Genomic DNA, 24,284 nt, shown 5'->3' with positions numbered 1-24,284 from the left:
TTGACAGATATATTAACGTGCAGATAAACGTTGAGTCGACGTTTGAAAAACTTCCGCAGTATAAAATCATTCTCAAAAACATGTTACAGTTCGGAACCTTTGAATCCAATATATTACTTTTTCTAAATATCTTGACTGATCTTGACCAGTGCAAGCGCTGCAGTACATACATTGTAGTCTGCGCTAGTCTCTGCGCTACGCTTTGGCTAAATTGAAAGGAACTTGTTGTTGCTATTGTTATGAGACATGTCCTGTCAAATTAAAGGGATCGCAAATTTAATTGATCCATCTAACGTCAAGGATCGTTTACTTGGCAATGATGTTGTCAAATGTTAGTTACATATTTCAAAGTGCATTACACTAGTTATTGCTAATGTTTATAATGGGTGCCAATGAGGTTAAAATCATTAAACTAACTTTTCAGTTGATCATGTTCCTGGACACGAATTACCCCTTCAAGATATCTTGATCTCCTTGTCATCAGCTGGAGATGTATTGGTAATGGCATGGAATAAAAACATTGTCATTTTATCATGTAAGTATTAAATTTCATATCTTCTAAAACATATTGTTAATGTGGATTGTAGATGCATATTGTCATTGTTATATCAGTCTCCATTTTGTAAGTTTTGTGATGATATTGTTGTTGATTCATTGAATAAAATATTATTATATCGGAATAATAACATATATTTTACAAGATTATGCCACAATATTTTTTTATAAATATATTTTAATAGTTGCTATATACTGTCTTAAGATAGAAATAATTAGCAGATGATTAGATGTATAAACGATATTATGTACATATGGTATAATCTTAGGAGTATTTGTTCAATTATAAAATATATCTTTCCAGCAAAATGGGATTCTCAAGAGACAGGAGAAATTAAAAATAAATTTTATGTAACATGGAATGGAGAAATTGCAAAGGAACAAAGGTAAGCATGCTATCATAATTTGATTAATATATAATTCTACATTTAGGGTATTAACATACTGAACTATTATAAATTTTTAATATATACCATGTAGTTATTGGATTACTTTCTAGTGAATGGATAACTTCAGTGGCATGTCTGCCTCTAATATCGCTGGGTAAAGCAAGTGCTGGTAGTGGTCCAGATTGGACATGTATTGCTGTAGGATTTTCGACAGGTTTTATTCGATTTTATGCAGAAGTAAGAATACGCAAAATTTATAAATTACAACGGGTCATAAATTACACAACAGAATTTTTTTATTGTAGACAGGACCACTACTAGTAGAAGAGCAGCTTCACAGTGAAGCAGTATTAGGAATAAAATGCCAGTCATATTCTGCACCGAGACATGCTGGGGACACTAGTTTATCAGAAGAAGTTTACGTATCATACAGTAGTGCTGTATGCATACTGCAGGGGTTTCCATTATTTTCTACTCTCAGAGCTTGTAGAAACCATCTAGCTCGAGGTAATTCAAACATTTTTTGATGCAATGTTACAAAGAATGCCTGAGTTGCATACAAAAAAATATCATTGGCTAAGTAAATATAATATATATACTTTCTAGTACAGGCGAATTGTAACGATAAGCCCCCAGCGGCAAATCTGACGTATAAGAAATGGGGTTTCAAAAATCAGGATATTATAAACGATTGCGAAGTTATTGGTACAACGTTTGTTAATACTTTCGATCACCTAATGACCGCGTCGATTTGCGGTGGATATAATGCCACGTATCGCTCTAGTGCTCCACAGCATAGTTTGATCATGGCAACAGGCAAAAGACCATTTATTGGATTTCATTATGCATTGGAGGGAGGAACTGCACCTGTTTTATCCGATGTTGCCATTGCAATGGCTAGCAAATTAGCCAGTGCTATAGGAACTGCGGTTCCGTAAGTAGTACCAAGATTTTGATAAATTTTCATGTACAATTGAGATAGAGAATAATTAATATTTTCGCTGAGTAGATGGTTTCGTGGAAGTTCAAAGGTCCCTAATTCTCCTGAAAAAGTAAAGGGACCGGTACAAGAACCAGCCGAAGCTATGATTTGTAGATTCGGTCTGAGCGACATTATGAGAGAGGGTGACTGCATAATTATCAGTCCAAATAAGATGCTCTCGGTTGTCACTGATGCTATGGGTAGGGTCACTTTGATAGACAATAGACGAGGCATTGCTTTAAGAATGTGGAAAGGCTATCGGGATGCCCAATGTGGATGGATTGAAGTTAGTGAAGAGAAAAATCGCGTATCGCACAAAGGCCATGGGAAAAGTAATTTTAAGACGTCCCATGGTCATCCCTTGCGCACCGCACTTTTCTTAGTAATATATGCACCTAAGAAAGGAATCATAGATATCTGGGGTGCACAGCAGGGTACTAAGATCACAACATTTTCTGCGAGTAAACATGGACGGTAGGTAATGATACATCACTTCCTTCAAGTGCTTCAGACTTTAATACGGAATTCAAAAATAATTGTCATTACTCTTTAGATTACTTTATACAAGTTATGGGCTGTTAGGCTTAAACGACATGGTTATTAATCATACCAATCATGCTCAGTATCCCTGCGTATTCATGGATCCTCTTGGAGGATTAAAGGAGATTACAGTGCCTTTTCATTTTGCACTTAGTAGTAAAAATGGTAAAAGAGCTCGAGACCTTCATCTATTAAAGAAATTGAAAGCCTTTATGCGTGAGGAAGAGTTCGATGAGGAAAGGTTGATAAACGAGGTGGCCAATATATGCCTCGATTTAAAAACTAATGAAGTCAGACTACAGGTCATTGAAATGTTAATGACCAACAAGCATATTGTGCCAGACGCTTTGCTTGCGGCGCTAAACTGTTTTGTTGATAAGTTTGTGCAATACGGTATGTATAATTATTAACTATAGTCATTCACGTGCGATTGCAGTTTTAGACTTTAGGTTTCTAGAGCTATATCATTATAGCTTATGCCTTTTCGAATATTTCAGAAGGGGATGAACTAGAACCAGCTGCAAAATCTCTTTATCAAATGTCCACGCAATTACAGAGAGCAACGGAATTCTATAAATTTGTGCGTTCACAATTTGATTGTCCTCCGGAATATGATACTATTGTATCTGATAAAATTCCTACTGCAAAAGAATTATCATCAATGCTATTAACATCCGAAAGGGAGGTGCATAGAATCCTAAAGCTTTCAAAGACCTTAACTGATTTCGAAAATGCAAACCCTAGATCTCAAGGAAGAGTAACTTTTAAAGAAGATGGCAGAACTTTTCTAGATTTTCTATCATGTTTCGAATTTGGTAGTTCTGGTCCTGTCATGTTACATAAAGATTTGACTTATGAGAAAAAATGTCAAATCTGTAAGTATATACATTCAATAAGTTTTTCATTATATATCTATCACTGGATGACTATAAGTGTATATATTCCTCAGCTGAATTAATATACCAAGGATGGATGTATTCAAATGATTCAGTTACAACCTGGCGTGAAGCTGCAGCGCAAAGTAATATTCAACCATTAACAATGATGCAACTTGCTCTGATATATTGGTTAAAAAAAAAACCAGGAACAACCCTACAAATGGAATTGAAACGGTTCACTCAACTTTTACATGCAGTATGCTTCTTGGGTGGTAAGGATACTTTGTTTTTTATATTCCCTCTGAATATTTTTGCATTTAATACGAATAGGGATAAATTATTAATTTTTCTTATTCAAAGATGTGGAAGAAATATGTGCAGAATACAACGAAATTTCCTCATGGTGGAGGGATGCTAGGAATACATTGACATATTCTACAAAACCTTTTCAAGCATTGACAGCTGCTATAGCGTGTAGAGCCGTTGCTATGACCATTGAAAAGAATCGTGATAAGCTACATTATAATAAAGTTAAGGATGATAATGGGAATGAAGATGAGGATGTAAAGAATGGCAATGAGGTACAGAAAATGGAACAAAATCAAGATAAGAAAGCCAATTCGACACCAGAGGAAGAAACGTATAGCTCAACTAGTGAATGGGAGAATGTTAGCAAAGATACTTGTCAATTTACGCTGCTCATTGGTAATTTAGAAGATATTGCAATACTGAATGCCGTCGTAAGGTCAGTTATGTTAAAAAAAGCAACTTAATTAAAAAAAACATGTTTTATTAGTCTCATATCATGGATCGTCGAAAAAATATGTGTATATAAACTAGACCTTATAATTTTAGCCATCCGCCTCCATCGGATAACACAACTGTGTTTTTTTCGATACCTTTTGAAAAAATTGATATTTCATTAGGAACTGTACTCTCTAAAGGAAAAGGTACAAAAGTTTAATTTTCTTAATACAATTTGAGTAGCATTATTTCTTGTCTTAATTATGATGTTGTATAGGATCTGTTTCTGAAATCGTTGCCAAATGGCTAGCATCAGCTGGTCTCGATCCAGCGCGTTTAATAGACACTACGGATGTTGAATTTGATCATATGGAATTGTCCATCGATTCCCTTAAAATGGCTGGTTCCTTGGACGAGGCTGCAGCGTCTGAACTTTCTCAACAGGATCAAATGAAACTGTTGTCTGTATCCGTAGAAATTGGTAGCGAAGCTAAAGCCGATACCACTGCACAGGCCTTTATATTAGGTATTTATTATAAGAATACACAGTACATTATAGGTCAACGATTATCATTCTATGCATTATGTTATTTATATTTTCCAGAAAAAATTTCATTGTTGAAACGCCACTTTCCGTATAGCTTAACTAGTAGCGTTTTGCTTGCGAATCTTTGCTGGGAATTTGTAATGGCGTGGAACAAAGATGTCACGGAATTAGAAGCGTTAGATGCGACGCTAGCAGTGTTACGTCAAATTCCTATGAAGCATATGCGACAAGGTAAGCACATAAGTTATAACAGGTTAATCAATAAGAAATTGTTATCAATTAAATTTTACCTTAGGCGTGTGTTGCCTTCTCTGGACTCTACATATGAAAAAAAGAATGGAAGCAGCTGCTAAGCTTATGAATAAACTTGGTAAACTACCAAAGGAAAGGTTGTGCATGCAGGATATTGGTCTTTCTGACATACAATTGACAATATTATTACAACATTGTGGAACTTTTTTGGATATATTCTTGGATGTAAGGCATTTTTCTTGATATTTCAATATCTTGTATCATTTGAATTCTGAGATCTAAGATAATAGTACATTCACATATAGACAGAAGTATTAGAGGCTGAGAAAAGTTCGATTGTGAAGACTGAAGAATTATGGGAAGGACATCCGGCTGGTCCTCAGCCTTTTGCTGCACTAGCTGTTTCGCAGACACCAGCCTGTTACGAGTTGGTAATGCTGCATCTGCAACTGGCCAATGTGCTGCATATGATAGCACACTTTAATCTTAAAATTAACAGGCCACTAAACAATTTGTTTGAATCAGTGGTAAGTATAATAATATTTATAGATTGTTTATGAATTTAATAAACACTTCTCTGCTTAGGCACATCCGTACTTTTTCCAAGATATAACCGATAAAGCAATGCTTACATGGTATCGAGATGATAAGAGGGATAGTGCAAGAACAGAATTTTTATGTCGCGTTATCACTGCCTCTATGGATTCAATTCACCAAGAAACTACCCAAGGAAATAATTTAAGTTCCACTCAAGCGATTCTATGGATGAGCAAATGTCAGACACTGGCATCCATTTGGAAAATCAATAATGATGAATTACGGATTCATCAAGTGTGCCAATTATATATTAACGGGTTCGACCGATTGGCAGAAGAAGTAAGCGTATCATATTGTTCCTCACTTGTTGCCGTTTTTACAATTCTTTTTACGCTAATACAATTTTCTTGTTTTTTTTTTTTCGTTTATGCAGGTTGTGACAGCTGTAAATGATACAGAAACGTTGGCCAGTAATTTATTACCTATTGCTGGAAAACGAATGATGGCTTATCTGTCCAAAACACCTGATCTTCTTGAAGAGGTTTCAAGAATAATTCCAGCACTTACTAAATATCTAGAGAGCCTTGTAAGTACAACGATTTAATTTTAATATAGCTATTTTCAGTACATATAATTTAATATAATTGCGATTCTTGTTTCTTGCCGCAGAATATACCAGGAGAGGTCTTTACTAATTGTTCAAATGACGATACTGTTGAATTAGTTCGTAGAGTATCGAGACATTTGCCAGAAAATCATTGTGATTACCATCTTGCTCAGCTTATGCTTGATGCTACGTTCATCTACGAAGGAAAAACGTGACGGCCCATTCTCGAAAGTCCTGAACTGTGATTTAAAAATGTCCCCTTCTGTTGACGGTATTTAGAATACCATATCACCTCTTAGTCTTGCAATGAGGTAAGATTCTACGATCTGATATAAATCCTACTGACACTGATATTTAAGTGCTAGAAGTGGTATTTTACCATTATTAGCCAAGTATTGAAAACATTTGTACAATAAACTATTGTGCTAGATTAGATATGGAGTGACCTTATAAAGGAAAAAATCAATCCTCCTAATCGAGCAATTACCCATTCGCATTCATGTTGATTTCCTTGAGATTGAAAAATTCATAGTGTATAAAACATCTGTTAAGTGAAACAGAGAGTCGCACTGTGTTCATATTTTGATTTTCTGCGGCATTTATATTTATCAATTTTGATGTATAATATTTAGAGCGATAATGGTTTAATATCTAAGTTGTTATCGACTCCAATCACAATCTAAAGCAGATTGTGTAGATTAATTATAGCACCAATATAGAATAAAAGTTCTTTCTCATTGTACAAATAAATATTTTAATGATAGCTTAGGAGAAATACACAGTTCTTTAAAGACTACACTATTTTCTTTAAACAGAAATTGTCGTAATCATCCATACTTTACTACATATTTTTTCTCTTATGATGTACGCAATACCCGACGAAGCATTCAATCAAAAATATTAAGATCGCCATGGTATATCCTATAGCTGTTATACACATAATTCCTGAAATATGCTGTATTTTCAATTCGGTTCGGTGAAACTTCAGCGGACTCTTTGTCAACATATTCTGTCTTACCCATAATTCAATAAATCCAGTCTCAAGCATACAAGTAATAATACGATTTATTTCCTCGAGATATGGTGCACCAAGCTTTACATAAAATACTATTGTATACTTGACTACATTCTCCTTCATCACATGATATTCATGGTCCCGTAGCAATTTCAAATTTCCCACAATTCCTAATTTTGATATAAAAGCTGCAGTAACACCCTTCACTTTAATATCATCATAAACCTCATTATTAGTACGGGGGACAAATCTCTCACATATAATTTTACTAATTATATCATTCTCCGAGCAATAATACATTCGCATGTAATTCATTCCATACATAGGAATATTTGAATTTATCAGTTGATCATATGTATCGATCTCTGGCTCGAATTTAGGTTTTGTTAAAAAACCTTCCATAGAACTAAGATATGCACGTGTGACAACATAGCAAAAGATGAGCCAAGCAGTCAGAAAAATCCTCGCAGACAAACGTTTTGGCGAGTTAGTCATTTCTACTGCTATACCCAAAAAGAATGACCATAGCATAAGAATGCTTGTATGTTGATCATTGATAAAAGTTTTAAAAACGACAAATCCTATTATCATGGTAATGATAACTGATATCCAAACATACTTGTCAAATGGTAAAAATTCATGTTTTAATATAAGAATCGGTTGAGATTTTGGTACGATCCAGACCTTCTCGCAATCCCATAGAAAGACGCTAGCTTCAACTTTGTCATTTCTAGCCACTTGTTTTGCGCCAAAGCAGATATCCGACCAATTTACACGTATAAATTCTTTTGTATCAGGGCTAGTTAAATTTATCTTGATACCAGAGTCAACATCTGTTATTTTAATTGTGAAGTTCATTCTCTTCGCCATGATGTTTATCAAGTTTCCTTCGATGCCACGTACTTTTGTTATGTTATTTTCTATATAAATTTGCACATATGGCAATCCATTAGAAGTGACTGCTCGTAATTGACAGCCATTTAGATTCTTTACTCGTTGATAAAATGGCGTATTACGAATGAGGCTTCCGTTTCTTAACGTGGCTAGTTTTATAATGTTTATCGGGAAACAGACATTGGGTGGATACAATTCCAAACCGAACACGTTAACTTCATTCTCAACTATTGCTATCAGTATTATTTGGGACACTCTGTTTACCCAGAGATCCTGTAATTCTTTTAAGAATTTCATCTTCAAATACGTTGCACTGTTAAAGCGATCCATAACACACAGTACAAATCTTTCACGCCTCGAAAAATATTCTATTCTTTGTAATATTAGGTTTGAGACGTTCGAATACAAATCCACAAAGACTAACACGTTGTTTGTCAAACCGTGTTTTTCATAGGGTGTAGCCAGGCCTGAGTCAATTTTTTTCAAAACACTTTGACTTATGGCACTCCCGGTGCCTATAGTCGCCACACAACGAGTCTTTAAGATTTTTACATTCTCATTCACTATCAGAGCTGTTGTGTCGATCAATTCTTGAAATCTATTTTTTTCGGCCTTTACTTTTTTATACTCTTCGAAAAGGGAAGCTCGGAGAAGTGGCAGAGCCACTATCGTTGCAATTAATATTCTCATTACACAGAATCGCAACTGTAAAACCAATGTTACGTATTCTGAAACTTCAACGAAAGACGTTCCGACTTTTATTTTATTCCTAGGGCAATTGTATTACGTAAGATAATTGACTCTTATCCAGCTTAAATATTGTCTCCATATGCCGTACAAATAAGACAATGATCGATAACAAAATATTTACCGTGTAAAGTGTTCTTCGTCACAATTTTCGATTTAATATCAATTTTGCCAGCAATATCAAAATATCACGCATTATCATTAGACTTGTACGCAAGTTACGTGACAGTCCGATTATTGGGACATTTCCTCGTTGGACGAAAAACAGAAAAAAAAAGAAATTGATGAATCGAAATGTGAAATACTTTCTTTCGCAATACGCGCTAACATTTTGACATGGATAATTTGTAAAATTTGCGAAGTCACGATTCCTCGTCTCTAATAATAATTTTAATGGAATTTATTATTAGCCCTGGGGTGTACAAACTGTATGTACATATCACCAATGATCAGAAGGGACGATTGCCAAGCGACTTAGCACTTGCAGTTTGACTAATGAATTGGCATAATCAGATAATCAGGAACAATTTAATTAACTACGTAGTCACGTTAACGAATTAAACTGCTGAATATAAATGAATATGAGTATTAACAGCTGTCGTTATCGTTCATAAGAAATTGGGGATATATTTGAATTACAAAGCTGATTTCACATGAAATATAATTACCAGCGCGAATATATTTTCCTTTGTTTGATTTATTTCGTAGAAATATTCTGTGTCGTTCGTTACATATAAATTATTCTCCTTTCCATACAAGGCTATACATACACACAATATAGTAACAGGCTATTTAAAAACATTGCGCCATTGTCGTTTGATTACTTTCAGTAATCTTCCCCTCTTGTACATTTCTTGGCAATTGTGATTTTCGAATGCTCACTTGATAATTCATTCATTAACGTCCCAGTCATCTTACAGAGTCCCGCCAACTGTCAGATGATAGTCCAACAGACGAATTCGTGGTACACCATTCATTTAGAAGCGAATCGTGTATCCTTGGTATTGTGGCCTCTGGACATTTTCCCAGTTTGTGAATTCGCAATGGTCGATCACACTTCCGGGACTTCCTACATTGGACAACCATTGTGCCCTGTAATAATATGACATAATAAGTTTCAATCAACATTTCACATCATTCTACGCCATTGGAGATGTTTGCTTTGTCGCCAAATTGGCTATCGAAGTTGTCATTTGCTCACTAATACCAGTCGACTATCTTCTCCCTCAGTTTATATATCTAGTATAGGCACGTATACCTTACATACCACTTCACATACTGCTTAATTATTATTAGAATCTAATCAGACCGCGTTCAGGTATTTTTGTGCAGCTTCGACAAAGTTGAATACTCGAATAAGGAGGAGCCGAGCTAACTGACATATTGTCATCGCAACAAGAAGGAATTCAGCAGTCAAACTCACCAATATCTTTGACATCTATATGCAATGCATTGAAAATATTTGAACAATGTCAGGGTTTAATTTGAGTCGACTTCCTTTTGGGGTTAAGCCAGAAAATGTCACTTTCGGCCTAGACCGAGAAGCTATACGTTCAACAGGTTCACGAACGTCAAGAGGCTAATTTGATTACATTCAAGGTAAATCCATGAATTTAATTCCCTTATTCTCTTTTAATTTTTCGTCCGCTTCTAACGATCCACCTATATTGTATGACCAATATTGATCCGACAGAATTATACCTTATGACAATGTTCAAAACGCTTTTGAACGTCGCCATCTGTCAATCTTCTAAGGAACATACTAAGCACTCGATCTTGCCTATCGTAACTAGGTACTATGTACAAACACGGAAAATGGATCAGTAGGTCTGGCTCACTTCTCGAAATAACAACAGCGATTCGATTCTCTTCACATTCATCGGCCTTCGATCGTCTCCTGCACGCTTTTGAAAGACGGTATTAAACGAGGACAGTGTCTCTTGGAACTGTATGATATCAATTCTATCTATATGAACATATCTATACCATAAGTTGTCATACAAGGGGGCAAGACTCTTTCGAGTAATTCGGCGATGACTCGCGGACGAAGGAGGTGGTGATGCATCGGAGGCCCCATTACTCCATTAAATCGTTATTAATGCCAGTCTTCGACCTAATGGTACTCCTCAATTTACCACTGAGGTCACGCGCGCAACGGTCAACGAGTACAAACGATCCGAGAAAAGAGAGAATAATGTGTGTGTGTGGTGTGTGTATGTGTGAGAGAAAGAGAGAGATAGGGGGAGAAAATACTTGGAAAGACTGCATACGTGATGCCCTTTTCCAAAAAAGGCATTATACGCGCCTGTCGACTACGTCACTCACCAATTTTCAAATCATCGCAAGATCCTGCGCGTAATCGCAAGCGTGGTTACATACCGCGAATACGAATCACGCGTAAGCGATCATCACGATCTGTCTCTTCCTTTTAAAGCAGAATAGGTAATCAGGTTCTTCTCATTAATTTTCATTTTTATCATTCTCTCACTTGTTAACCATTCATTAGTAAAGATTCACTTACATTTGATCAACCAGGGCACGTGGTCCTTGCATCTTTCCAAGGATTGTTCCTCTTTTACTATTCTTCACCCAGCCGCTTATTCCCAATTGCAGGCAGATATCTCTCACATATTTAGTGAAATACACACCTAGAAAACCGATTATACTGTCTCTGAGTATGTAGATTTTTTAATTCACAGATTAATACACGCCTCAGATATACTCGAGACACTTAACCTTACAGAACTCACCCTGCACCTTTCCGAACACCTCGAACTCGACGGATACCAATGGCTCGTCAGCAAGAAGGTCATCGGCTCCCATTCTTTCGACGATTGTCAAGGTTTCCTCTTGTTACTTTTATTATCTAACAAGCCCTTTCACCTCCGAGTGGGCGAAACTCTCGACAAACTAACGAAACCCTAGCACTTGACCGACTGGCTTATTTTATTATACTGTTTGCCAATCTACGCTCTTAGTTGTTTTTCTTTTTACTACGATCAGTGGCACTTCCTCACCTCTTCTTGATACGACTTACGAACTGACTCTTATTGCACTCGTGGCGTCGCGACGCCTCAAATAGACTCCCCACTCTTTCCTCATTAGACAAACCGCCCATTGGCGATTGATTGGCAATCGATCGACGTTGTTCAAATATTTCATCCCGCAGACTCGTTAGTCGCGAAATACAAAAATTAACAAGCCCTTTGGTATAGTCATGATCTTTTGTAAAGAAATTATTTGCTCCATTAAAATTGTTACTCTCTTTCAACAAGTCATTAGCAATTTCTTTACTTCCACAGTATATCGATTCACGGGCATCATGATATATTATAGTTTTCAATGACAATTTCCGTATTTGCCATACGGGAGAATTAATTATACGGCTCGACATTTTTATTCGTGAAAAATGGTATATGACTTTTTTTCTATGATAAAATAAACTAAATCATCCTTAAAATATCGAATAATATCACGACTCCGTTATCTCCGTAAGTTCTCATAAAATTTCATCGAGTACCTTGACACTTCACAGGCTCATATATCATTATAGTTTTTTTGGCATTAAAAAACCTAAATCCATCGTCGTGTAAAAAAGTGACCACTGTCCTAAAAAGAACGCTTTATTTCTACGCCAATAAATAAACAGGCTCGTTAACTTTTCTCCGTGGTCACGAGCGGTCGTCGCGACGTTGACAGTTTATTACGCAACCCGCCGAGTCCTCGTTAGCCGCCAGGGTATTTTGCGTTAAACAAGAAAAAACGAGTATACTAGCTTTAAATTGCCAAGTACCGTTACGTAAAGCGTATAGCAGTTCGCGTAAAAAAGCACCGCGACGCGTTTGCGTTAAAGATCTAAATAAAACTTTAGGATGATAAAATCTTATAATTCAATTTCACACAACGGTAACGACCTCTGTGGCTTTTTTCTTTTTCTAAACTATTCCTTGCTCCATCTATCGAATTGTCTACGCAGCTTTTGTGATGCATCCAAATAATGTATTCGACGAGGCCCCTACCTCGTGTCCCTCCTTGAACACCCCTACGTCCCAAGAGTCTAATTGTCCATCGAGGTATGCACATAACTAATTGACCGTATAAGAAATTTCGAAACCCTCGACCTCCGCCAACCTTCCCTATCAATTGTACCGGCGTTGGCTATTGTATAAATATTAAATATAGGCCAGGAGGGCAGCCGATGGTCGCAGAACTAAGCACTTCCCATCGTGCGTACCGCCATTGTCCCGTCATTATTCTAGTTCATTAATTATTAGTACGCCGTGACGTCGTAATTGCTGTATAAGAGCAGAGACTGCAGGGTGTACAGGATGCCGGGGAGAAGGTTAGGCCAATTCATAATGATCCGTTTATCGTGTATAACCTATTACCATTGTTGTCCAAGGTCCTTTTGTTTTTTCATACAAGTCCCTATACACTTCCCATTGTACCAGATTAATTAAGATACCGAAGACTTTGAACTTGTACGAATCAATTCGATTTCATATTCGTCGTTGATTCTCGTCATGGTTACCATTGAATAATTATCCAGCAAATATGTTTTCTACACTTATGTAACATTTACGTGGCTGCTACGTAACAACATAAAATTGGTGTTCTTCAGTAACTCTAATACTTTTTTATTCTACGTTACTTGCATTTCTATTGAATTTTTGTTATTTCACTATTTATTGTGCACCTACTATTCCTCATGACGGGGCGGCACATACAGGATGATTAGCATGAAATTAAATTAATAATTTATCATTGACTTATTTAGGAATTACCGGAAAGCTGTCATTGACATTTAGAACATTAAATTGCGATTTATTTACATGAGTGTAATTAGACAAGCCGACGTTACGTATGGTATATATATATATATACATCTGTACGCACGTGTAGACATGCAGTGGCTTCGAAATTCATTAGAATAAATATATAAATAGCATTTAATCGTACTGTACTTCTAATATCTCTTTCATATATAGGTATGTACGTATTTGCCAAGGGTATGCACGCCCTTCCAACAGTCCGTCATTCCCTCTCGTTTATCACTTATAATTTATTAATACATATTAACGTTGTTTTATAGTTCAAACAGAAGATGTACGATTTCGCGTGGTTCTCCGGTATTTACATACGGTGCCTTTTTTCCTTGCTCTTACTTCCTTCTTTAATAACAATTATTTTTAACGGAAATTTATACGCACTTTTTATACTCGTTCACAGCCATTCGCAACGTTACTGTATCATTACGATAAAGGCATACCGATAGGAGTATTGGACTCGCGACTACAGCACATGTCACTTTCATCTTTATTACCGTTTTATATTGTTTATCCATCGTGTTTTTAATGTCACGCACATTACACGTCGCTTCATTTCTTACACGCATTGTTTAGCATCACCTTGTCGAACTATGAGTTATATTATTATATATTATTTATGTACAGGATTTACATGGTCGCCGTCATCGCGAGAACGAAATATATCGTTTTAATAGTTTCGAACGATTTACGTCTGATCGGCTTGACTTTTCGATGACGTCGATGCTTCCGGTTTTTGAATGTTCCTCAATGTATTACGCCAAGTGATCGTTACGTTGATTTTGACTTATAAGCTGACGGTTTGTAAAATGTAATTAAATATTCACTGTTCCAAGGAATTTTTACCGCACAGTTTTTATAATCTGCTATTTCTTCCATTTTAGGTGTTTCAGTGGCTCTTTCCTCTTACACGAGGGATTCTGGATTTCCGGTGATAATCGTCGATACAGCACTGTTCAAGAGCGCTCCATTTTCAGCTTCCTTTCCTCTCGCTTCGTTACGCGAGGAAAAGTCTCTCGAAGCTGCTATAAGGTTTCGCCGTCTTGCCTCCTTTTTTTCGCGCTCGATCTGTAAGGTGGAATAGAAAAGCGCTGAATATTGATCTTTCAAATTACTTCGAACAAGCTTCGTTTCTCCGACGGACATTTTAGAATATTACCTTGAAAAAGAGCCGTAAGTAGTGACACGGAAAAACTACACATTTTCCATCCTCTTCTTCAGCGTCGATGTAGACTCCGCGAACAAGGACCGAATTGCTGCAGTTCAACAAGACCAGGAAGACGAAACAGAAGACATGGGTAATCCAACAGGATAATTCAGGCTGTTCGGGAAGTAACCAGAGATCGAGAACGTTCCAGATACCTCGCCAGACATTCACGGTTCCCAGGAAGCTCAGGAGAAGGAAGGCATCTGTTGCTGCGAGACGTGCGAGACCTTTCAGACGAGCGCAGACGTAACGCATCAGCGGTTGCAATACAAATGTTATTGTAACTATGATGTAACCTATTACCTGAAATATCAATAAGTTTAGCAGCATCGATATTCATTGTCGAACATCTCGAATGTAATTAGAATTATAATTGGAATTTTTTTATAATACATTTCAAACAGGACAAACACACAGGACCGTTTGAACAGACTATAACATCTGTTCAAATACACGGGATCAAGTTCAATCCTTTCATGCCGTTCGTTAACGTCCTAGTTAGATAAGACGAATGCAAAAGGTACGAGAATCCCGGTGAATTAACCTACTTAACGCCAGCCTCTATTATTTAATCGTTTCTTGCTAAACTGTCCGTTCTGCTGTTGCTCCTGGTAAGCCAAGTCATTGTACAAATTTGCCATGTCTTCTACGTGAATCGTACCAATGATTTCAGTTTTGCTTTTGCCGCCATTATTTTAATGTCAGTAGAAGACAGTGCACCTAAATTTACAATTGATATAGTTTTCCATTCGTCAAAGTAACCTAACTCACAATACTTTGTCACTGTTACGATTAAGGCTCTCCAATTTGACTCGAGCAGTTACGGAATTTAATGCCAGAAATATTTCTTCCTGCCTTTCGACATGACGAATGTGGAGTGAATTGACAAAAGAACTACTGACACGTGGGATGGTTTAGTTCTGTGTATCGTGACGTTTAGTCCTGTCACGTGCAGTATCTAGAATAGTAGGAGTTACTTAAGGTTACTTAAGTTTCTTTAGAGCGTGTACATTGGTTCAATGTCAAGTACAGGAAGTACGGGTCCGTATGCTCTTCCTTTTTCTGGTTTGCCATTCATCACATTTGCTTAGCAGTAATATCATCATGCGAAGCAAGAGTTCGCGAGCCATCAATCATATCAGGGATTGACATCAATAAATGGTTAGTACCTAAGTCAGGTTCAGACAAAGATTTATCAATTGACCCTTTAAGAAATCAGTATCTTAGCAGGTCGAAGGTTCAGGACTCGTAAGTAGCCTCTGTACATATACAGACACCTAAGTATCATCTATTTACGAATTGAGCGAATTATTTTATTGGTATCATTGTACGTGGTGTGATAAACAAGCTCTATTAAAGTGACATACACATAGACCAGTCAGCCATGCGCCTCGACAATCATGCAATTGGCGAATATTCAATTATATAATCGAACCAGTGGCGTAGCACCGACATGCGAAATCTTATGCGACATTATATGTTAGGTTAAGCCTACTTTGACGGTTTAGTCAATCTAATCGCTTTGATTCAATTTATTCTACGTATACGTCGAGTGGACAGGAAATAATGTCACAGAAACGTATCGATTGACAAAAAGGTTCATCGATGGGTCATTGATAATCGAAGAGCGAAAAGAGTTGGAAGTAGCACAAGTAGAGGCAGTCTGTATTGAGTCAGACGGCAAAGCAGTAGTACAACAGAATCCATCATGGCTGAACAGTTTAATCAATTAATGGATAATTATTGTTAGTTCCGTAAATATTTAACAAGTACTCACTACAGAGCCTAGAGCCGAATATTCACGATTCTGCGGAAACAGATAAATATCGAAAAGAACCCAGAATCCTCTCCAGACAAATACTACAAGGGTGCCAACAACACCGACGCTAAAGGCACAATCCAATATGTACAGCGACCAGTCTCTTGTATTCTGTAACACCAAAATTATTATTAGAGTAATAATCGGGTTCATATTGTTCTGATAAAGAACTTATGCTTCATTGAGAATCTATTATCAATTATTTTATCTGATATTATATTTGATGATGATTGTCGGTTAGTAATAAATATACAAGAATTTATAAAACTTTTGATTATATAATGTATGGGCTGATGATATTAAAAGTCACAATTGATTTATAAATGTTTTCAATCGACGTTTCTATTTCTGGCGTTTGTTCGAAGTTTTGTGATTACTTTTTTCTTTGCGACACAACAGTTCCTTTCGATAGTTCATTATGCTTCGAAGTTAACCAAGTACCTAGACCTTTACTTAGTCAAAACTTCTAACACATTGGTTACACGTTTTAATGAGATTAGAGGGATTCTTTTGTGTATCTATGAATAACATAGCAAATCCGTAAATAAGGGTGTATCATGAAAAAATACAAATTCATTTACCATGATATTCTCTATGATTTATGTGCAACTGAGTTATATCTAGTATTATATACATCTGTAGACAGTTGTATATATATATATATATATATATATGTATATGTTTAACGTTTTGTTATCGGGTGTCTTCTTGGTCGTAAAGTTTTATCACCGATCTTAGTATAACTCTCTTGCCACAGTGAAAATAAAAGATGAAATTTATTCAGAAGTGAATTAAATGTGTAATTTCTTATGTTCTATGAACTATTATTTTTTAAGCTTTGTCAAATATTTCAAAAGTACTAACAATTAAATGTCAAAGACAACACCGAGGACATTTGGTACTGTTGGATTACGTTTATAACTCAAGTTATCTTCTTTGGCTTGATGTGTTAATGAAAATATATACAGTACATACATATATACTACGTAGGTCGACAGAATTACACATAAAGTTTACTCGGTATTTAATCCAAAGAGATAATCTATGCTACGCCTGGTGCCTTTGAAAATCTCTCTTTGTATAAAAGAGAAAGGTGCCTTCACAATGAAAAATTTATTATTTTTTTTCCCAGTATTTTAAAAATATATCTCCCGATTCTTTTTTAAGTAGATTAAAGAGTTTCTCGAGTCTTGGTAAAATTTATGGCTTTGAAAAATGTTATTGGCATTGTTAAAGGAGTGAGAAAAAATTGTCGCGCTAATTTCGGAAGATTCATCTCGTCATTGGGAAGAATCCGCGAAAGCACGTGTTTGCACGCATGGCGTCGTCCAGACGTCGGAGAAACGTAGACGCACGTAAACATTCGTCCTCGCGGAGTCAAGCTGATTTAACTCAGCTTGATTGTATGATAGAAAGAAGGTCACTATCTACTATTACTTTTTAATCCAGCTTCGCTTTATCGGTCGTGAACTTATTATCGAACGACCGATTGTTAATTGATAAGTGGCGAAGAAAATTTTGTGGTTTCATCTTGCACGTTACAATTGAGTAACACGATTAAAAATAAATTTAACGTGGTAATAAATTTCTTGATAAATTTGTGCAAACATAAAATTTATCGATAAGAATGTATGTAAAGAACGAATGATGCTCGGATGCATTTTTAAATGATGCCAATTATTTCAATCGATTTGATAAAGTAGAACGAAAGAAAGCTTTGGCCTAATGTTTAGTTCGCATAAACCTGATCGCGTGTCACTATGGATACGATGCTATAGATGCTATAGTGGTCGACGATCGGGGGAGATAGCCGGAAACTGCGCGTATATATAGATGATATGCAATACCGAGAGCTGAACGATGTGCGAAAACAGTTTTTATCGATATATCTTTTTATCTAGGATCTTTGGCCTTTCAATGATTTTCCTCCACAGGGAAACCCGTCAAGGACCATTGATATGCAGGATAATTTATAGATTTAAGCAGATGCAGTGCGATTCGTAAATATTTATAAGAAATTTATACTGTTCGGTTATAAAAATAATGGAGATGCATAAAAATATGAAGATGCAATCAAGCATGTTATATAAGAAGGAAAAATCAAGTTCTTTACGTTTTTCGTATGAAAGTAATATAAGAAACGTGCCAAAGAATTGGAATTTCGAGGGCTCGTGTGTTCAGAGAATAATATTCGCTAATTTATAATGAATAGATTGAAAGATTTATCCAGTCGTCTATACACCAGTAAAGGAAGCAGAAAAAAGTGTCAAACGTTTACTTACGTTTACTCGAAACATGGTGGGTACTTCGAAATAGCCAGGACAAGAGTCAAGACTGAGGGAAAACGGTGGTGCCGAAATATTTCTAATGGCTCTCATAATGGCAAGCGCTAGAAGACTAACGCCCGTAGTGGCAAAGACGGTAGTCGGCGTTAATTCCGTATAAAGATCAAGAGCCTGCCAAGGTCCTCTAAACGCGTTAACGCAACAGAATCCAAAAACGGCAGTATAAATCCTGGATCCAAGATAGTACAATAATCTGTGCTTGTCGGGATGAAGTAATTCATTGAGTTGATGCTGAATAACGTTGAACACGAAGAGTCCTGAGAATCCAATAACAATGGAGGCTATGTTGCTTAAGACAGGATCATCCGGATAGATATAGACATCGCTAAGTCCCCAGGTACTACGCCAGTAGCCCACGACGGCGGGCGCCACGACGCTCGCCGAAAATATGGTATCAAGAATTGTCAAAATCGTATAGTGAAAACGACTTGAAGATGGTCTGTCCAGAGCTCCAGCCATTCCGGCACCTGCGCGTAGTTCGACCATTCTCCTGCCTTCGGTTGTACTAGTTGCACTGCTCATTATGCATTGTTCACGTGTGATAAAATACCGACGCTTCTTTATTCCGATCGAGATGGATTTCCGCTTTCTATCTCTTGATTATCAGAAAATATATATTGACTAGATCCAGAAGCTTTTTTTAAGACGTGGTCAAAGGTCATCCTTCATTTTTTTTCTTCTCGGGTCCTGCCGCCCAGAGTCTTCTTAGTTTAATATCACAAAGGCATCTTTCGTAATGTAAAGATATTAACGATTGGATGCAATTTTTAACGTTTTCCCAATGAAAAAGAGGGCAAAAGAATTCTTGAGGTTTTCTGTTAAAATTCAAGACAAGAGCCTTACCTTCGCGGTAAAGGATACAAAAGTTTGCTCTTGCTACGTGAATGAGTTCCGGACGACATTTGGATCTTTTTTTTTAAACATGGTCAATCTTCTCTTCTTCGAATACTCAATTTAAATTATACGAGTGGCGGCTCCGAAATTGACGCTATTCACACATCTTTGATCGTTTGCCAATCCTTCACCTTTTTTCTTCCTTTTCTTACGATAAAATACTGTTTCGCTGACGTTTCTAGTAGAATCAGGCCTTATCTTTGTTTGACGATGAACTTAAAGTAACACTAGATCAACAGACTTCCCGATTTACGATCAACGTGATTCGCTTTCATCGACGTGAGATTCAAATTAGATATTGCACGAATTATATTTTTTTTATTCCTCCTTCTCTCCGGACCTGTGTATTTTGGATTGGACCAGCAGGTCGGACAACGGGTGAATACTGACTCTCTTCTGTCACTGCTATCTTTTATCAACTGTTGAGCAGAGACTAACACTATCATATTATCGTGTCATACGGAATGGCACAGGACAGAGCCCTACTCCTGTCCGCTGGTCCCCTAGCCCCCTGCCTTCGTTACTCTACTCCTCTTCAGTCTCTGACAACCCCCTCCCACGTGCAATAATCATCCCAACTATACTGCACACTCACGGATTAGATTGTTAGGTAGAGCCAGTTCCTAGGGTAATGCTGGTTCGCAGACTCCAGCAATCTCGAGGAGCTTTAAGGATCGCGATATAGGCATTTATTAAAAAGAATCAAAGAATCACTTTTGGAGATTCATAAATTTCAGTTAAATTCAAAATTCCTGTATAATAACAAAATCAGCTTCAAGTTTCATTCATACTCAAACCCGTTTTACTGTATATTTGAATATGAATCGATAATTTCAATATTTCTTATCAGATAACGAATCCAATTTAATTGTTGAGAATTAAGTAAATACAGAAATACCGTGGAAATGTCAAAACTTGATTGTATTGATTCTATAGATTTTTTCGAGATTGTCAATTGGGATGTTTGAAACTGTATAAAGGGTAATAATGATTGCTCTATTTGGATGAAATATCCTTGAAACCAGATCATGCTTTCGAAGTACTAATGACTGGAACGAACTACCCTAAAGTAACTGAACTGAAGATTCGCCACCTTGAGATCTGATTTTTCTGAGTGGCACTTCCTGCCAGTAATTTCCAAGCCTTTGTTAAGGTAAAGCCGACGCTAATCATCACCTTTTTGTATCCCAATCAAGCTTCGGTTTCAACAATCTTCTCACCTTGGCTCGTCAAATCGTATCCCTACGTATCCTACTATTACGTACAAAAAGACCTCGCGTTATCAAGTAATTATTGCTTAACCAAATATCAGCTGATGAACGTGCCAGGGTATTATACAAAAATTTGTTATTCAATCATAAATTCCCATTACTCTTCTTCCTCCTCATAGATTTAATTTGCCACTGTCTGTTGTGATAATAGATAATCAATATTTTTCCTTATTTCATTCAATCGAAGAATGCATTGCTCTTCGGTTCAATGAAAATAGTTTTGATCAATGGAATACTTACTCTGTTATATCTGGTTGGAAATCGAAATACATAGTTCGGTTTATCGATCACGACTATGAATGGTGGTGCAAGAAGATTCCTAACGCATCGGAGTACAATCAGGGCAATTAAAAAAGTAGAGGTAAAGGAGACGACGATCCTGTATTAAAAAAATAAAAATGCAACCTTGAATAAATATAGAGTCAAAGGATCATCTATAGGATCATCGATACAAAAAATCCATAATTATTCTTACCAAACATGAGAACCAAGGTAATCATTAAAGACAATCCAACCTCCTCGCCACTGTGTATTGCAAGTAACACTAAAAATGTATATATAGAACATCCTGATGATCCTGGCTCCAAGTCGAGCAGTTATACCGCCCTTTTGAATGTTCTTAGCGAAGACACCGTGAAGATGGAACTTTAAAATGGCGTAAAGCACATGAAGAGCGGTACCAATAACAAAGCAAAGTACACCTGGGAACCTGTAATGAAAAAATAGAATCGCGCGTTTCCGTATAATATATTTAGCATGCGATAGAGGGTGGCTCTCGTAATTCATGCGTGTTTACAGGGAGCACAAGAGTGTCGAATTAAGGACGACACAAGGGAATTCTAATTTCGAATTCGCTCCAATTAACTAATTGATTGCTGCACGATGGAAATTATTCGCAATCGAGCAAACGACTGCGTGGAAAGTTTCGTTCCACTCGTAGCTAATCTTTCGCATGGAAACTTGTAAAATAATTAATAATTATTTATTTATTGTACAAAGAGAGAATATACGAAATTTTATTATACATATATACGTCATATGTATATCTACTTTATTCATTAGGTTAATCCACTTATGGATAGGAGTACCTAGTGCCTTTGTTAAAATATCATGGAAAGATCATTGTTCAATCTACAATACATTAATGATATCTCGAATGATGTAATTATTCGAAGAGCTTATAAATCATCGTTTGACTATCAAACATGTGAAAGGAACGATACAAATCATTGTCAGCCAGCCACTCGCTTCCTCATCCCCATGAAAATATCGACTGAGTAACGAAGGTGGAATAAATAGTAGTTTGTGGATGCATGTTCGATTACGTACTAGGAAATATATTTCCATATTCAAGGTCATGTATAATTTAAATGACTCACATTTCACTGTAACAATCCATGAGGGTCCAGATTCCTCTCCAATGCCCGATAACGAAGGGCCCAACTATCACGACGGATATCAAAGTGTCTATGAGTGATAGGGCATGCTTTTTTTTTGATTTCCTTTTCGATGTTACCTTGCGACCATCATCCTTTTTGGAAATTAACAATGTGTCGCGTTCCAGTGTAGAGTGAATTTCTTTCTTCTAAAGTTCAAAAAATGTTGTTAGATTTAAGTATATGGGTGTTTTGGGGAAATTCTTTTTCCTTACCTGGGTATTCTCACTGTTTGCGACAATGGCCTTTACTATTCCATTTAAATCCTTTATTTTATTGTCTGGTTCCTTATTATTGTTCTGCACTCGGTTTCCCAAAATACGAACAAAATTTTTGGCCGTTTCCTCATCGAGAAAACATTCGTCCGAGGACCTTTCACTGGGGTTTTCCTTGATTTCCAAATTTATCACAGACACTGTAGCGATTCCAATTTGAATTTTGTTACTACTTCCGTTTCTGGGAATCTCCAATGATTTTGATAACTCCATATAAGATCGACAACGAGTCAGTTTTCTTGATAGGAATATTTCATGATCACAGCTATGATTTTTAGAATTCTCTGCGGAATCTTGGTTTATCGTCGAACCAAGATTTTCATTGTTGAACCTTTCTAATTCGATATCCTCTTCTTCGGAATGCATGTTAATTTCTATAAAGTTTTAATCCTTCTTCAAAGATGCACCAAGACTCTTTATTATTTTCGGTGTACAATGATTCTCTAAGTTAGATTTAACACTGCACAGCTTCATAATAACTAAGGAAAATATTTATTATTTATTAATATTTTATTTTCTATATCTCATTGATGATGTCTGCACAAGAATATTCTCCTGTTTTACTTTCCTAAGCTGATTCGCATTTCGCACTGAATCATACAGGTGGTGGACAGACTCGGAGCAAACGCTTGCGCGAAGCTCTACATCCAAATCAAAGTATCAAATGCACCTACTAGTCTTTCACATAAATATCCGTATGAACACAGAGTGACGTAGAATGACGAGCGTGCACACTGGCACACCTATACGACTGACTTCCTCGTTTTTTTCGGTAATTCAGATTTATAGTGCGCTAATAAAATTTTGTTTCCTTTACGCTTTCTCAATTCGAAAGTTACCCTGTAGACGTAACAAGATTCCTTAATCAATATTCCTTATCACCCTCATGATATATTTCTATTTCTCGAGGGATTCAAAAAAGTATTGATACACGTAAAGCTGAATTTTATATATAAAAATTAAATTTTGTTCAAACTACTTTTTATTGACGCTCATTTCACAATTTAACAATTTTCAATCGAGGAAATTCTCTTGGAAAATTTTAATGTATTAAACTACTAGGATTAGATAACTGATGCTCGTATGTTAATATTTTCTAACTTAGAAAAGCAACCCTAGTGCCTTCTAATATCTAGATTATACACGCCTCGTGTTATCGTATGACTCGTTCTAGAATATAATTAGCGACGCATGAGATTTCAATGAGACATGGAAATTTTCTAACAAAACTGGACACTTTTGAACTCACTTGTCTCAGGATACCATGTAACACTGATTTATCTTTGCATTTAAAAGTTAGTCTTAAAATCGTACAGTACTACTAATATTTGCTTTTCTATGCATATATATATATTATAATGTAAATTATGGCACTCATCAAACCCACTCGAAGAACCGTCAAACATACAGGATATGGAAAGACATCAGTATATCATACACTTAATGATTCGTAACTGTTGATAAAAATGATGGTTGTCATTAAGATAAAGATGAGTACTTTTAATAGAGACTTAAGGCGCCAAG

The 24,284-nt window shown here is 36.4% G+C and overlaps 3 protein-coding genes across 7 annotated transcripts; 1 reads left to right on the top strand and 2 right to left on the bottom strand.

Annotated features, from left to right (window-relative positions):
• Positions 1 to 37: 37 nt before the first annotated feature.
• Positions 38 to 6,827, top strand: LOC107263733 (rab3 GTPase-activating protein non-catalytic subunit). 3 transcript variants are annotated; one of them, XM_015731245.2, is made up of 19 exons: positions 38 to 331; positions 425 to 535; positions 860 to 941; positions 1,055 to 1,181; positions 1,250 to 1,451; positions 1,551 to 1,878; positions 1,954 to 2,400; positions 2,480 to 2,859; positions 2,967 to 3,341; positions 3,416 to 3,616; positions 3,705 to 4,089; positions 4,200 to 4,294; positions 4,366 to 4,614; positions 4,693 to 4,866; positions 4,931 to 5,112; positions 5,193 to 5,414; positions 5,473 to 5,763; positions 5,858 to 6,010; positions 6,094 to 6,466. In XM_015731245.2, the coding sequence occupies exons 1-19, from the start codon at positions 247 to 249 to the stop codon at positions 6,244 to 6,246; spliced, it is 4,242 nt and encodes a 1,413-aa protein (XP_015586731.1). In that variant the 5' UTR covers positions 38 to 246; the 3' UTR covers positions 6,247 to 6,466. The 3 variants fall into 3 exon arrangements, with proteins under 3 accessions (XP_015586731.1, XP_015586730.1, XP_015586733.1); XM_015731244.2 differs by having other exon boundaries at positions 50 to 331; positions 2,964 to 3,341; positions 6,094 to 6,827; XM_015731247.2 differs by lacking the exon at positions 38 to 331 and having other exon boundaries at positions 1,036 to 1,181; positions 2,964 to 3,341.
• Positions 6,650 to 12,917, bottom strand: LOC107263735 (acylphosphatase-2). Of its 2 annotated transcripts, XM_015731250.2 has the most exons (3): positions 11,438 to 12,917; positions 11,209 to 11,335; positions 9,364 to 9,779 (listed from the first exon to the last, which is right to left on the bottom strand). In XM_015731250.2, exons 1-3 carry the CDS (start codon positions 11,508 to 11,510, stop codon positions 9,665 to 9,667), a joined length of 315 nt encoding a protein of 104 aa, XP_015586736.1. In that variant the 5' UTR covers positions 11,511 to 12,917; the 3' UTR covers positions 9,364 to 9,664. The 2 variants fall into 2 exon arrangements, with proteins under 2 accessions (XP_024936876.1, XP_015586736.1); XM_025081108.1 differs by lacking the exons at positions 11,209 to 11,335; positions 11,438 to 12,917 and adding an exon at positions 10,111 to 11,169 and having other exon boundaries at positions 6,650 to 9,779.
• A 140-nt stretch (positions 12,918 to 13,057) lies between these two features.
• On the bottom strand, positions 13,058 to 23,251 carry LOC107263734. 2 transcript variants are annotated; one of them, XM_025081109.1, is made up of 7 exons: positions 22,701 to 23,251; positions 22,429 to 22,634; positions 21,525 to 21,758; positions 21,290 to 21,428; positions 16,498 to 16,650; positions 14,673 to 15,023; positions 13,058 to 14,581 (listed from the first exon to the last, which is right to left on the bottom strand). In XM_025081109.1, the coding sequence occupies exons 1-7, from the start codon at positions 23,124 to 23,126 to the stop codon at positions 14,420 to 14,422; spliced, it is 1,671 nt and encodes a 556-aa protein (XP_024936877.1). In that variant the 5' UTR covers positions 23,127 to 23,251; the 3' UTR covers positions 13,058 to 14,419. The 2 variants fall into 2 exon arrangements, with proteins under 2 accessions (XP_024936877.1, XP_015586735.1); XM_015731249.2 differs by lacking the exons at positions 21,290 to 21,428; positions 21,525 to 21,758; positions 22,429 to 22,634; positions 22,701 to 23,251 and adding an exon at positions 18,822 to 20,222.
• Between the last annotated feature and the right edge of the window lie 1,033 nt (positions 23,252 to 24,284).

Source organism: Cephus cinctus, unplaced genomic scaffold (genome assembly GCF_000341935.2).
Source record: "Cephus cinctus unplaced genomic scaffold, Ccin1 Ccin1_scaffold0160, whole genome shotgun sequence".
In the NCBI taxonomy this organism is placed as follows: domain Eukaryota; kingdom Metazoa; phylum Arthropoda; class Insecta; order Hymenoptera; family Cephidae; genus Cephus; species Cephus cinctus.
The sequence above is the reverse complement of the archived record's forward strand: the minus strand, read 5'-3'. Positions and strand labels throughout refer to the sequence as shown.

Excerpts from the sequence above, each read along its gene's own strand:
- LOC107263734 (XM_025081109.1), bottom strand. The coding sequence starts at position 23,126 with ATGCATTCCGAAGAAGAGGATATCGAATTAGAAAGGTTCAACAATGAA. Across the intron at positions 22,635-22,700 it reads CAAACAGTGAGAATACCCAG|AAGAAAGAAATTCACTCTAC; the intron begins GTAAGGAAAAAG and ends TTTGAACTTTAG. Across the intron at positions 21,759-22,428 it reads ATGGATTGTTACAGTGAAAT|GTTCCCAGGTGTACTTTGCT; the intron begins GTGAGTCATTTA and ends TTTTCATTACAG.
- LOC107263735 (XM_025081108.1), bottom strand. The coding sequence starts at position 8,630 with ATGAGAATATTAATTGCAACGATAGTGGCTCTGCCACTTCTCCGAGCT.
- LOC107263733 (XM_015731244.2), top strand. The coding sequence starts at position 247 with ATGTCCTGTCAAATTAAAGGGATCGCAAATTTAATTGATCCATCTAAC. Across the intron at positions 1,452-1,550 it reads TAGAAACCATCTAGCTCGAG|TACAGGCGAATTGTAACGAT; the intron begins GTAATTCAAACA and ends TATACTTTCTAG. Across the intron at positions 4,867-4,930 it reads TATGAAGCATATGCGACAAG|GCGTGTGTTGCCTTCTCTGG; the intron begins GTAAGCACATAA and ends ATTTTACCTTAG.